This window comes from Podarcis erhardii (genome assembly GCF_964252035.2).
Source record: "Podarcis erhardii genome assembly, chromosome: 4".
Taxonomy (NCBI): domain Eukaryota; kingdom Metazoa; phylum Chordata; class Lepidosauria; order Squamata; family Lacertidae; genus Podarcis; species Podarcis erhardii.
In genome coordinates, this window is record NC_138508.1 from 35,381,140 (window position 1) to 35,396,596 (window position 15,457).

At 42.4% G+C, this 15,457-nt stretch overlaps 2 protein-coding genes across 3 annotated transcripts in view; one reads left to right on the plus strand and one right to left on the minus strand.

Moving 5' to 3' along the window:
• FILIP1L (filamin A interacting protein 1 like) overlaps nt 1-15,457 on the plus strand; it is a 185,635-nt gene that overhangs the window by 14,579 nt on the left and 155,599 nt on the right. The gene's annotated exons all lie outside the window — the stretch shown is intronic.
• Nucleotides 1-15,457, minus strand: part of CMSS1 (cms1 ribosomal small subunit homolog) — a 180,966-nt gene that overhangs the window by 4,331 nt on the left and 161,178 nt on the right. For both annotated transcript variants that reach the window (XM_081859820.1, XM_081859821.1), the window contains exons 2-7: nt 13,070-13,170; nt 7,378-7,461; nt 4,065-4,194; nt 2,856-2,915; nt 1,786-1,888; nt 486-546 (exon numbers count right to left, since the gene is read on the minus strand). In XM_081859820.1, the coding sequence (XP_081715946.1) occupies nt 486-546; nt 1,786-1,888; nt 2,856-2,915; nt 4,065-4,194; nt 7,378-7,461; nt 13,070-13,170 (539 nt within the window). The remainder of the gene's footprint in view (nt 1-485; nt 547-1,785; nt 1,889-2,855; nt 2,916-4,064; nt 4,195-7,377; nt 7,462-13,069; nt 13,171-15,457) is intronic.

The window sequence follows — 15,457 nt, forward strand, 5'->3', positions numbered from 1 at the left end:
CTGTATGAAGTTAACATGCATAATGTACTTGCCTTTATAAAGTTAGCACCAGATTGAATTTGCAGTAACTAGTCTAGGACTAAGCAGGGGAAATATACTTATTGGACACAGCTAGCACATGAAGGCAACTACACTCTGTATTTAGCCATTTTGCTAAAGGGATTGTTACACCCCTTCTCTGCCATACCACTTGGTTTCTGTGCTAGATGAAGGAGGAAAGGCTTTTCCTCCAGGAGCAGCATAAAAAAAGAAGGCTAGCAGAGGGAGCTAGAGTGATCTTTCCCTCTTCCTCTTCCCTGCATGGTAGAAGCCTTTCTCTTTTTTACTAGCCCAAGAGGCTACTATCCCCTGTTTGCTGATCTCTTAGCAGACTAGTAATTGGTGGAAGGGGGAGGGGGAGGTGGTTAGAAGAGCTTTGAGAGACCCAAAGGGCAAGTGAACAGAAAATAGTTATAGAAATAAACTCATCTCTTAACCGTGCTTACCTTTATGTGTTTTGCAAACATCTTCATCACCTTGCCATCTCCTTTGAATGCTGCCATTGACCTAGAACAGAATATACTTTAGAAAAAGAAAACGAGGGCAGGAACTGATGTATTTCAAGTACAAAAAGAATGAATGCACCAAGGGAAGTTTATTAAATTGTAATGATCCTCAGTATTTCCAGCCCTAGGGAATGCCTGCTGAACTCCAGCCTACAACATGAGACACACGTTCAGGTTTACCTCTCTCTCTGTCTTGGGGAGGTTGGCAAAATTATGGATCTCCAGAAGTTGTTGGACTCCAACTCCCATCAGCCCCTGCCAGTGAGACCAATAGACAGGGATGGTGGGAATTAAGAGTCCAGCAATGTCTGGAATGCCACAAGATCCCCACCTCTGTTCTAGGTGGTAGCAATCTTGTACCTTCACTAATGGTGTCAGACTACTTGGCCCAGGGACATGATTTCTGCTTGAAGAATGAGAATGCTCAGGATTCAAATCCGGATAAACTTAAGCTATAAGGGAGAAGGATGTACCTTTTACTAAAAAATATGGGGAGAGGAACCATAGCTCAGTGGTAGAGCTATGGTAAAGCAATGCTTTGTTTGCAGAAGGCCCCATATTTAATATCTTTATCTAAAAATACAAGTAGCTTCATCTAAAGTAGCAAGTAATGTAAAAGACCTCTCTGTGTGAGACTTTTAAGAGCTGCTGCCAATCAGAACATCCAATATTGGGATATATGAACAAATATTCTAAACTAGCATAGGTTCCAGCTGTCATGAAAAATTGGAAAATTCAGAAAGTGCACCTTATGTGGCGGGGGACACACACACCCCAAAAAACCCCATCTGCTATAATTTATTCTGTACACACCTATTAAAATGACCTCTGTCCTCCTTGGTGGTTTATCACTCTTCCCCTTCTCTTTAATAAAACCACACATATAAAACCAAACCAACCAAGGAAGGAGTGGAAGTGGTATTGGTGCAATACATTTGTAGCATCCCAATGCATTTGATGGAGACTAATCTTTTTAATGCTTCCCAGAACTAACAAGACACCATGTGCAACAAGTTAAGATGCTTTTAAAAAATGCAAAATGTTATTTTGGACTTGAAATATTCATGCTAGAGCTAGGCAAGGAAGCTACCAGTTTAGGGAAGCTGCCTGAGCAAATACATCTGTGACTTTGTAGGCTAGCAGAGGACAGACAGTGCCCGGGTTTTGCCTGTGATTCCGTGGTTTCAGACAAAACCTCAGAAAAGGGTGCCAGCTTCTATTACATCGCTTAACGACATACTTGATGAGTTCCAGACAGCGAAGAGCGGAGCTGCAGATTATCATCATCACCACCGACTTCTTCTCCGTGTGGTTTTTACGGAGCTTCGCCCATTTGGGGCAGACTGCAGTGGGGAAGACGACATGCCGCAGGAGCAGTTATGCAAAATGTACAGCAATGACTAATTGCACCAGAACATGGTGCTTACGTGCCTACTGGCAAGCAGGCAAACTTTTAAGTTTGTTTGACTTTTGTAAAAGCCACATTGCAATAAATAAATTTCCAAAGCTACCGTAATCACTCCAGGCAGGTAGATGAGCGTTAAACGGCATGGCCAAGCAAGACCACTGAAAATGTCAAGAGACACTGGACAAGCTGTCCCATCTCCCAAATGACCATAGCATAATATTGTTTTGATCTCTATCTCTCTGTGTGTACGTGTGTATAAAACAAACACTACAGATTAAGTTCCACTTTACTCTGCTATATAATAGTATATTTTTTAAAACCACACATAAACCTAAATATTATAAATATTATAGAACTAAATATTGCACCAGTTTTATGACCACAATATATATATCATTGTATATTATCCAAGTAATTTTTGTTTTTATGATTTGTATGTATAATCCATTTTTCTATAAACCTATCTGGCACAAGGGCTCCCTTAGATATTTTCAAGTATGAAAGCTTGGTTTTAAAACCCTTCCAAACACTGTTCATACCAGTTCAGAACTGGGGAGAAATGTGATGATTTCAAGCACAAACCTGTTGATAATTGGACTGCAGTGAGTAAATGTGTATGTATTATTGGCTTTTTAATCATCAAAATTTTTATTGTCAACCACCACCAAGTACCTAAAGCAAGCAAGTTTGTTGCTGAACATTAAGAAAATAACCATTTCTGCTGTAAATCAATAAAGGACCAAAACAAACCTAATCTAACCACGTTAAAACAGACAGTAGAATAAGAAACATTTTTATTTAGACTAATAATGGAAATCTGAATTTGATTATAATCCTTTAAGGAAAAGAATGGGCATGAGAGTTATAGGCACACAACACCTTCAGACCAATGAGCTACTCACTTTCTTTCAGGTAGGAAGAAAAACTGTGGGTGAGGTCATTTGCAGGGAGGAAACAGGCATCTGAAACCGCAAGAGAATATTGTTGCTTGGTGCTAAAACTAAGATCTTTGATTAAATCTTCCAGGAAAGCTCTTTTGCTAAAAGCCATGTAAAGTGCTCTTTGGAAAGGCAGAGTTTCACAAGCACTCAGAGCTAATAACAAGAAGCTTTAAAGCGGATTAGCCAAATGATGGGAACAACATTTAGCCCAACCAGTGTTTTTCCCCTAGAAAAATAGGTGCTGGTACTGTGTATTCTTGAGTACCCCCTGAAAAAAAGCACTGAGCCCAACCCAGATTCCTTCTAAAATCATCTCGCCATACAGCCCACTCCTAACTTATCCTTAAACATAGCTTTGCTTAACCAGCTGTGCATGCTGCAGAATGTTTGCAGCTTTCTTTTTTAAGAGCTGAATCATTAACCAATACCACAAAACTGCACAATTCAACTATACAGAACAGTTCCTGCAACCCACACCAAATCCTGGTTCACCCGACAACAGCAAATGCTATACATTCTGTGTCTCCAGCAGCTAGCGGCTTACAAAATCCTGCAAAATCCTGCTGCTTACACAAGTATGTTATTGCTGACTTTCGTTAGCAGCTAGAGATACAAAACATCTCCCCCACTCTATCATACACAGTTCCATTTCTTTCAATGCGTTTTGTTTTATTTAGGTATTTGTCTTTAGGAATTTACACTCAGCCATGCTTCCAGGGCACTTTACATAAAAAGAGATTATTAAACCATTGTTAAAGGTGAGGTGCCTGGAAGACAACCACGTAAACCTTGGTTTTTGATGTCACAGGATAGAACCAGTGAGAGTAGCAGACACTTGAGTTTGGTTTGAATATTCTGTTGCTCTTCACTTGTGGCTCTGTAGCTTTTGGGTGGTGATCACTCCTTAACCATAGTTTGCATGTCACACTAAAGTATGGTCAATGTTAGCAAAGGTTTATAAACCAAGAACAAACCTTGGTTAACGACTGACCTTTAACTATATTTAATAAATCATAGTTACTTTGCTCGGCTGGGATCAGAGTTAAATGTTGCAGCACGGTTTAGCGTGAACGAACCAGGCCACAGTTGTGTTACAAATTAACATTCCTATTGTTCTTTCTGCTGGTGCATCTTTTATAATATCCTTCCTTGTATAATATATTTCATTACCTGGCAACTGTAATTCTTCTAATTCAATCACTGAACGATTAGCACAAAAATGTTCCTTAAGAAGTTTCTGTAGGTCTTCAGGTAGTCCTGGTTTTGGAGATGATTTTGAAAGAATATCAGAAATTTTCTTCTAAAGAAACAGAAGAAGAGGCACATTCAGCACAGCGATTCCATCTTCACCACTCTTGCTGATAAATACACTGTTTTCTATTCTTTTTCTAGCCTGAAAACAACAGGTCTTCAAAAACCTTACATGTGGGGCATCTTATGTAGCCTACATGGATTAAGACACCAGGATTCAGTCTAGAATACTTTAGATGGATATGGCAAAGGCTGTCTAAAAGCTGTTGCTTTTTTAGCACATTTAAACAGCTTTAACATATTTGCTCGTGCATATAGCTTCTGCAGTGGCCTGAAGAATGTGGAGTCACATCAAATGGGAGGCTTTTATCCATATTTCTCTCAACCATCCCCCAAATCTCTGCTCAGCTGTTTATCAAGTTTCTATGGGATTTCCCCAAACAAGCAGTAAAAAAATCTCCAAGCAGAAAGGGATAGCTGAACTGTTGTGCCTTCAAGACCATAGCACCATCCATGCTTACATTTTCCAATTCAACAAATTAAAAATTTCCTTTAAGGGCAGAGATTGTCTCCTGGGCAATTTTCAGAGTGATCTTTTGCATTTGTTTAACACAGAATACATAAGCAGATAAGAATCTGACAAAGATCAATGGGACTCACTTCACTTAAAGCCGGGAGGTGGGGGGAAAGAGCACTATTTCATGGCGCTATTACATCATTCATTGAGTCACTCAATTCCTTCAGGAAAATAATGGTACTCTAGAGGGTGATGCTGATATTAACAAGAAATTCCATAACGGTAAGAACAAGGACACCTGAATATATTCCTTTCCTTCAAAGAGCTGTGGGAGGAAACGTTCTTCACGCAGGAAGTTTTATTATTTTGCTTCTAATTCATTCCAGATGCTAAAGAGCAAAAGGCTTTTTAAAAAGAAAGAATTGGGGGTGGGGACACAGAGACGTTTGCTGTTATTTCCTTACAGCGTGTTCATTCTGGGATTCAGTGCTATAATGCTACAAATATTGCTCTGGAAAGCACCAAAAATGAGATGTGATGTCAGTCTCCAAAACAAAACAAAAACCTTCCAATGGAACATTTTTTTAACATGGATATTACATCCTTGCAGGAGACTTGTGAATATATATTCAAGTATGATAACTGCACCCAGTGCCTGTTTAAGACAGGCTGGATAGCTCAGGATAGAGTGGTGCTGATTATGCCAAGGTCGCAGGTTCAATCCCCATATGGGACAGCTGCATATTCCCCCATTGAAATGGGTTGGACTAGATCAGGGGTCGGCAAACTAAGGCCCAGGGACTGGATGCGGCTCACTGGGCTCGTTAATCCGGCTCGCAAACCTTGCGGACCCTGCCGCCTGCCTGGTCAGTCTCCGCACTAAAGCGGCGCGGCACAGAGGCTTTGCCTCACGGGGACTGACTTCTGCAATGCTGGCGTGGCTTCGGAATGGCTGCAGGAAGCTCCCGCAGCCAATCTGAAGCCGCGGGTGCCTCTGGGCGGGTGGCAATGCTGGCACGGCTTTGAATTGGCCGCAGGAAGCTCCTGCAGCCAATCCAAAGCTTGCAGACGCCTCTGGGCGACATCCTCCCTTTCTTCCTGCTGAGGCGGCTGCGTATGGCCAGGAACCAAGCAGGAGGAAGTGGGGTGGCGGGGAGGCTGCCTCCACCGCCCAGGCCAGCAGCATGGGCTCTGTGCCCTGCGGACCATTGGCCGAGGCAATGATGACACTGCCGAAGACAAGGCGGTGTTGGCGGCTGCAGCATGAGTGGCGGCAGAGGGGTCCTTTTGGGAAGGGGTGGGTCCGGCCCCCCACAAGGTCTGAGGGACTGTGGACCGGCCCCCTCCTGAAAAAGTTTGCTGACCCCTCAGGGTCCCTTCTAACTCTACTTTGCTGATGATCCTCAGGGTCCCTTCTAACTCTACAATTCTATGAAAGAACCTAAGAAGAGCTCTGTTGGATCAGATAGAAGGCCTAGGTGCCTGACACCTCCTGTTTTTTTGGATTCCCAGGAAGGTAACATAAACAGGAAGCTTATTTTATCCCATGTGGACTTCCAGACATGGTTGGCAGGCTGAGTTCAGCTTGGTAGGTCTTTGACAAGCGACTCCTGGTACAGAATTTGGGTATCTTGCATCTGCCTGTTGAATCAAGAGTAAAGATACTACGTCCGTGTTGGTATGTGCAACAAATTAGTAGAGCTTTAAGATAATGCATAAGTGAAAAGAGTAATAGAACTTAAAAGCCTGATGCTGCATTAACTCAGCTTTTTTTTTTTAATACAATCTTATATCTGAGAAGTTGGGAGTTTTTGGCAACTGAGCACACCCATATATCAACTCAGAAAGGACAAGATCCTCACGTTTTACCTTCTCAATGGGAGTATGTTGGATTTATAACTTGCAGACAGTTATTCCTAGTGGTTTGAACAAGATATTTTATTTATTAGCATTTTTGTAACAAGTTTAATGTTGCAATGTCTGTTTTCACTTCAAATATATTTCATGGCTATTCATGTTGTTTTTTAAATCAAACCTTACATGATACAAATAAGGCATGTCCCTTCACTGTACTCTTCTTGTATTAATTTTTGTTTAGACAAACCTACCCAGATATCACTTGCTTTAATTTTTAAAAAATGTTTAAAATTGTTGTATTGAACTGTTTTTACCAATAATTTTACTGTTTTAATGTGGACTGACAGTTTGAATTGGAGGTTGCCACAATGGGAGAAACAGGAGGCTCTTGGAATGTAATGCTCTGAACCCCTTTTATCACAGGATTGGGTTGTGTATACATGTAAATAAACCATATATCCGAAAGACACCATAGTCTCTGTTGTGCCTCATTGTACTAAAGGAAACAGAGACCCTGGGGTAAGTGCCTGGAACCCCTGGAACTGCTGTGCAGATTGGGGTGATATGCAAAAAACACTTCCCTACACTGAATTACTCAGTTGTATATTGAACGGGGATTTAGCTCAAATATATTAGTGGAGTAAGATAAAACAAGGGTGGAGTTTTCTTGAATGAAATGATTTTCAGTGACGGAAAAATAACCCTCAGAACTAAAAGGGTAAGGTGTGGGGATAAACTTTAAAGCTTTTAAAAAGTCATTTGTTTTGTGTTGTCTCGTAACAATTCTGAAGCATTTTATAACAGCCTCCAGAGAAGCATTTATGTTGCTATGTTGCAATGTCAATTAGGAGTCAATACCTTTCTTCTTCTCTTTGGCTTTGCTTCACTTTTGTTTTTATTCGCAGAGTCCTCTTTTTCTGCACTGAGGAAACATTCTGTAGCCTGCGGATGGGGAAGGTGGGCAGGGGGAAAAAGGAAAAGAAGCTGAGCATTTGGGCTGAGTTACATCATCATTAAAAACACTTTAGAAACACAACTGAGCTGGTGTGTGGGAATTAAGCACATGTCTTGGCTGCAAGGATCTGCCAAAAATGAAAAGATTCTGGATCATGCTTGATCTGTCCAAATCAGCCTGGCCATGGAAGCAAAAAGCAAACTGCAGCTGGAGATAAGCTGGAACTAACAACAGGAATAGGGCTGGTTTACCATTTAACAAACAAATAACTACTGGCTTCATGTTACATAATGAATGAACTCCATCCATTCTAGATATGGAATTTACAGCTGGTTAACTGCATGCTTTAAACACAACAGAAAATTAAAAGAACTTGGCATTAATTATATAGTGTGAACAACAAAAATGCACTCAGAAAGTGATTGTTGCTGCACTGTTTGCGAACGACCTTTTCTCAATGTATAATCATGTCCTGTGCCTTACAAAACATCACATGACTGGGTTTTTTTTTGTGGGGGTGTACATTTAAAGGAACATATTGAAAATCTGTTTCTGCATCCTGCCAGTTTAAGAGTATCTGACTCTACCCTTCACAATTTTCGCTTAATTTGAGGCCAAGAAGGGTCACAATGATTAGAAGCGATCTGCAATGGAATAAAGCAATTTATCTGACCCACGGCAGCAACTTTGAGAAGTGATGTGTATATGGTTATTGGGAATCAACAATTTGTTGGCAGAACCCTCCTCACCTGGCTTGCACTTCCAGAAAGAAAGGCTAGAGGTGTGTTTGAAGCATGCACTGTTAGGCCTTGCTGCCTGAAGGTGAGGTGTCTTCCAGAAGCAGCACTGAATGTTCCACCCAGCCATCTTTTCCAAGGGAAAGGCTACATGGGACAAGCATACCCTGTTAGGTGCCACTTCCCACTGGTGCTCCAAGCAGTGATCTGTGGGCCTGACAAGATGTCTCGGGAAGTGTGCTGTCTCCCCGGGGCTAAGATCCAAGATGTAACTGAACGACTGCAAGGAATCATAAAACCCACTGACAAATACCCCTTCCTCTTGGTTCATGTGGGAACCAATGACACTGCAAGCAATAGCCTCCAGAAGATCAAAAGAGACTACGAGGCTCTGGGCAGGAAATTGAAGCAATTAAATGCACAAATTGTCATCTCATCTGTCCTCCCAGTTGAACGACGTGGCCCAGGGAGAGAGGGAAAAATAGTGGAAGTGAACAGCTGGCTTCGCAAATGGTGTAAACAGGAACGGTTTGGGTTCTTAGATCACGGACTTCAGTTTCTTGAAGATGGACTTCTGGCAAGCGATGGGCTGCACCTCACAACGGTTGGGAGGAATGTTTTTGCCAAAAATCTCAGAAACCTCATCAGGAGGGTTTTAAACTGACTAATGTGGGGGAGGGAGACAATGCTCCTGAAGGTAGGAGTCTATCAATTGATGAAGATGATCATCCAAATGTCATAGACCAAATGGAGCAAACAGCACGCAGACCTAGTGGTGGGAGGAAAAAATCCTTAAATAAGAGACACGGGGGAATGATTAATGGACTTCAATGTCTGTACACTAATGCGCAAAGCATGGGAAATAAACAAGATGAGCTTGAGCTCTTGGTACAGCAAACTAAATATGACATAATAGGCATCACTGAAACCTGGTGGGATAAGTCCCACGACTGGAATGTAATAATGGAGGGATACAATCTATTTCAGAGAAACAGACCAGACAAGAAAGGAGGAGGAGTGGTGTTATATGTCAGGGATGTGTATATATACCTGTGAAGAGATCCAAGATTTAGAACCTCAAAGCCAAAGTGAGAGCATTTGGGTCAAAATTAAGGGAGAGAAGAATAACAGGGACCTCATTGTGGGAGTTTACTATAGATCCCCAAGCCAAACGGAGGACATAGATGATGCCTTCCTGGAACAGATGGCCAAGCATGCAAAAGGAAGGGAGATAGTAGTAATGGGGGACTTCAATTACCCGGATATTTGCTGGATGTCAAACTCAGCCAAGAGCATAAGGTCAAACAGATTCCTCACTGGCCCTGCAGACAACTTCGTTGTCCAGAAAGTGGGAGAAGCAACAAGAGGAACAGCCATTTTAGATCTGGTCCTAACCAATGTTGATGACCTGGTTAGTGGGGTAGAAGTGGAAGGATCATTAGGCGCGAGTGATCATGCTCTTCTGAAGTTTACTATACAGCGGAAAGGAGCAGCCAAGCATACTAGGACTCAATTTCTTGACTTTAAGAAAGCCGACTTCATAAAACTTAGGGAAGTGCTGGGTGAGATCCCATGGACAGTAATACTAAAAGGAAAAGGAGTTAATGATGGCTGGGAGTTTGTTAAGAGGGAGATAGTAAAAGCACAACTTCAGGCAATACCAATGAGACGGAAACATGGAAGGTGCCTAAAGAAGCCAGGGCTGAACTCCTCAATGCCTTCTTTGCCTCAGTCTTCTCCGATAAAGAAAACAATGCCCGACCTGAAGAATTTGGAGCAAATGATTCAGCAGAGGAAACACAGCACAGAATAATTAAGGCGATAGTACAAGAATACTTGGCTAGTTTAGATGTATTCAAGTCTCCAGGGCCAGATGAACTGCATCCAAGAGTATTAAAAGAACTGGCAGATGTGATCTCAGAGCCACTGGCAGTCATCTTTGAGAATTCCTGGAGAACAGGCAAAGTCCCAGCAGACTGGAGGAGGGCAAATGTTGTCCCTATTTTCAAAAAGCAGAAAAGAGAGGACCCAAATAATTACCACCCAGTCAGTCTGACATCAATACCAGGGAAGATTCTGGAGCAGATCATTAAGCAAACAGTCTGTGAGCACCTAGAAAGGAATGCTGTGATCACCAATAGTCAGCATGGATTTCTGAAAAATAAGTCTTGTCAGACTAACCTGATCTCATTTTTTGACAGAATTACAAGCCTGGTAGATGAAGGGAACGCAGTGGATGTAGCCTACCTTGATTTCAGCAAGGCATTTGACAAGGTGCCCCATGATATTCTTGTAAAGAAGCTGGTAAAATGCGGACTTGACTATGCTACCACTCAGTGGATTTGTAACTGGCTGACTGACCGAACCCAAAGGGTGCTCATCAATGGTTCCTCTTCATCCTGGAGAAGAGTGACTAGTGGGGTGCCACAGGGTTCTGTCTTGGGCCCCATCTTATTCAACATCTTTATCAACGACTTGGATGATGGACTCAAGGGCATCCTGATCAAATTTGCAGATGACACCAAATTGGGAGGGGTGGCTAACACCCCAGAGGACAGGATCACACTTCAAAACGACCTTGACAGATTAGAGAACTGGGCTAAAACAAACAAGATGAATTTTAACAGGGAGAAATGTAAAGTATTGCACTTGGGCAAAAAAAATGAGAGGCACAAATACAAGATGGGTGACTCCTGGCTTGAGAGCAGTACATGTGAAAAGGATCTAGGAGTCTTGGTTGACCACAAACTTGACATGAGCCAACAGTGTAACGCGGCAGCTAAAGAAGCCAATGCAATTCTGGGCTGCATCAATAGGATAGGCGTATAGCATCTAGATCAAGGGAAGTAATAGTGCCACTGTATTCTGCTCTGGTCAGACCTCACCTGGAGTACTGTGTCCAGTTCTGGGCACCACAGTTCAAGAAGGACACTGACAAACTGGAACGTGTCCAGAGGAGGGCAACCAAAATGGTCAAAGGCCTGGAAACGATGCCTTATGAGGAACGGCTAAGGGAGCTGGGCATGTTTAGCCTGGAGAAGAGGAGGTTAAGGGGTGATATGATAGCCATGTTCAAATATATAAAAGGATGTCACATAGAGGAGGGAGAAAGGTTGTTTTCTGCTGCTCCAGAGAAGCGGACACGGAGCAATGGTTCCAAACTACAAGAAAGAAGATTCCACCTAAACATTAGGAAGAACTTCCTGACAGTAAGAGCTGTTCGACAGTGGAATTTGCTGCCAAGGAGTGTGGTGGAGTCTCTTTCTTTGGAGGTCTTTAAGCAGAGGCTTGACAACCATATGTCAGGAGTGCTCTGGTGGTGTTTCCTGCTTGGCAGGGGGTTGGACTCGATGGCCCTTGTGGTCTCTTCCAACTCTATGATTCTATGATTCTAAGTGCCTTCAATGACAACCCTGTCTGCTTTTCTTCTTCCAGAGGAAGAGGCCTTCCTCCCAACTTTGGGACTGGTGGAGAATCGCTATAAAACTCCTTGGACAATCCTTTGTTGTTTAGTCGTTTAGTCGTGTCTGGCTCTTCGTGACCCCATGGACCAGAGCACGCCAGGCACTCCTGTCTTCCACTGCCTCCCGCAGTTTGGTCAGACTCATGCTGGTAGCTTCGAGAGCACTGTCCAACCATCTCGTTCTCTGTCGTCCCCTTCTCCTTGTGCTCTCAATCTTTCCCAACATCGGGGTCTTTTCCAGGGAGTCTTCTCTTCTCATGAGGTGGCCAAAGTGTTGGAGTCTCAGCTTCAGGATCTGTCCTTCCAGGGAGCACTCAGGGCTGATTTCCTTAAGAATGGATAGGTTTGATCTTCTTGCAGTCCATGGGACTCTCAAGAGTCTCCCCCAACACCATAATTCAAAAGCATCAATTCTTTGGTGATCAGCCTTCTTTATGGTCCAGCTTTATGGACAATCCTACCCACCCCTATAGCTTTGAAGTTTGGAGTGCTCATCACACTCATCAGAGGGCAGTGCCACGTTCCGCACTGTGGGTGTATTTGCCGAAGTCTAACTTTTGGCAACAGCACATGCAAAGTTCCTGGAAGAACGGGTTTTCAGACTGGTCTTCAAAGCAACATTTATTTCAAAATCTGCTCCCCTCTCCTTCCAGACATTGAGATGTCACCAACACAGAAATATAGTGTTCTAAAAGAAAGCTTTGATGCAGAAAATCAGCTTGAACAGGCTGAAACAGCAGTATATACTAACACGTAACAAATTAATTTTAAAAGGTAGTCAGGTTTTCTTTAAAAAAAATTTTTATTGCTTTTAGCCAAAGGCCTTTGCAAAACAGGCAGTCAGCACACAAGATGTCTGGCAGTATGTCTTGGTAAATTCCATACCTGCTAGCTTTTGGTAGGGAAATGTTTGTCCCCATCTGCCCACTCAAAAATTATTTTGGATTTTTCAAGTGCTCCAATTTAAGATGCAAAAGACTTTAAGAGGTCTTTGCAGTTTTTGACAAGATGCTTCATGTTAGGATATAGTGTAGGCCTGATGCCTCTATCTCCCTGGCAGTATCCCAACACTTCAGAGTCTACAATGCTTTTTTCTAGTGCTGTAACTCTAAAGAAGCTTTCACAACCTAGTGCCCTCTGGATGTTTTGAACTACAATTCCCATTGGCAGCAGACAGCATAACTGTGGACATTTGCACACTGTGGTCACTAAACTGGTGATAGATAAAATGCTGAACTGTAGAGCTGCCAACCAAGTGCCAACTAGTAGAGTTGCTATACCCAGAAACTCAAGTATTTGGATTCTACCCAACAAGCAGCACAGAAATTCCATTGCCTACTTTTCATTATGCATCATCTACTCTGCATGGTAGTCGTGAGAATAAAACCAACCAACCTGTTTTCTTTTCTTTGAAGTAGGTGGCATAGGGGTTGTTTGTTGCTGCTCTGTTTTACTTGTGCCAGCACATTCTTCCGAAGAGGCATCAGGTGACAGACCTAAAGGCAAAAGTAAATCTCAAAAACATATCCACTGTTCTGCATTCTGATCGAATGACACTGATGCAATTATTTCCCTCAGTAGTAAACTTGGGGGCTTGAGTGCCTATCAGTTTGGATGTGCAATGCCTCCTCCACTGGCCAAAAGAAAAAGAAAAGAAAAATCTAGTGGCTTTTACATATTCTGGGGGCATTATGGTTGAGGGGAAACATTTCATTCCCTGCACTGCACAAGGAGGCGGGTTGGGAGATGGAAGGAATACCAGTTTATCAGATTCCAGAGGAACACTCAACATGATCCAGAGGTTCAAAATTCACTTGCAATGCAGCATTCACTATGCACCGGAATATATTTGTATTGCTCTATCCAGGTATCCATATGCTGAGTCAACTGCTTCCCAAGATACCCTCTGCATACTGTAACCTAGAAACTTTGTACTCTCTATAGCTTGCCAAGCAAATCTGACAGCTAACTTTAACATTTCTTTATAAATCCTGACTTGGCATGTTCAGAAAGCGGAGAGGGAGGTGCCCCCAAAGCAGAGTCATAAATAGCCTCTTCTCCTGTATCTGCTTGTAGATTGCTCATTATAGAACTCTAAAAGTAGACAAATGGCTTCCAGGATACAACTTTGCAAACAATGCACCACCTGTTAACTGCCCATCTTTACTTTGGAACTGGATTGCAGTATGCAATACCCTCCAACTTCTTTTCAGCTTGGAATGACACAAGTTCAGCATCATGGGATAGCTCAGTTGGCAGAGCATGAGACGCTTAATCTCAAGATCATGGGTTCAAGCCCCACATTGGGCAAAATATTCCTGCATTGCAGGGGGTTGGACTAGATGACTCCCATGGTCCCTTCCAATTCTACAATTCTATGGTTTAATTACATGAATCTGAGCAAGACACCCCATAGCAATATATTAAATGCTTCCTGCTCCTGTACAAACTTTCCACAGTTCAAATGCAATAAACTGTTACTTAATCTGGAAGAAATGTCAGGATTGAATTCTGGTTTTGAAAGGTATTATTTGCAGTTTAAATGGCTAAAAATTGCTATATACTGTACAGACTTAAAACAACAACAACAACAACCCAGGCCTTTGGGCTTAACATCTAACTGACATGATCAGAAAAATGAAAAAGTCAGCAAGACTAAGGGAGTCCGGGAAGGGAAGGAGAGAAAGGGCATCTTTTTTTCAGATAAGGGGAAGGAGTAGGTCTTGCTGTCCCATCTCGCCTGCTGCAGCCAGGTAAAAAGATGATATTCAGTTTCTATTTGTTCTTTGTTCCACCATGAAATTCATACTGGCATATAAACGGCTCAGGATCGCAATACCTCAAGGACTGCCTCTTTCCATATGAACCTACCCTGAGATCATTTTCTGAGGCCCTTCTTCATGTGTCTCCTCCTCGAAAGGTCTGGAGGGTGGCAACACGAGAACAGGCCCTTTCTGAAGCGGCTCCCCATGTGGCGAATGCTCTCCCCCGGGAAATTCGCCTGGCATTTTTGGATAAGTACAAGGCTGATTTTTGACATATAATACCAGCTATGTGCCTCAACCTAGAGCTCTAGGCATACTGCAAGGTACTCCAGGGCTATGTGTGCAGGACTCCCCATTAATTTGAACAGAGGTAGGTGACCACACATGATATCCTTTGGCGCTCTGTGTGGAAATGAATGGTAAAGCCATGTGTGCACGACAAGCTCTGCCTGCAGCTTGCAATAGATCCATAGGAGCAGGGCAAGTTCATAACTGGTACTTTCTAAACAGTTTCCTAGGATCCAACTATATTGACAGAATAAAAAAAGGCAGAAAATATGTTCTGACATAAGCAATTATATAATATTAGCACAGCAGAAGCTGACTAACCACTTCTAGGCAGGGATATTCAGGGTTTTCAAAAATATGCTGAAGTTGGAAAATGATTCAAGTTCATACATATATTTGTTTTGGTTCCTGCAATGACCATGACTTACATGCTTTGCATGTGGTACATTTACACAACAAACCAGCTAGTCATACTTTGAGGGGTTACTTCATGGTACAGAAAGCTGTCAGTTTGAGTAGGGGTCCCCAAACTGCGGTCCATGAGCTTCCATTGAGGTGGTCCACATCATTTTAATTTTTATTGCTTCTTTTATTTCCCTTAATGTATTATAAGTGGTGTTGATGTGGAGACAAGCAATCATTCACTGATACATGGTACATTACAAAACAAATCAATGTAGATCACCCTAAGTTTAATATTCCCCAGCAACACTAAACAAACAAGCAAACA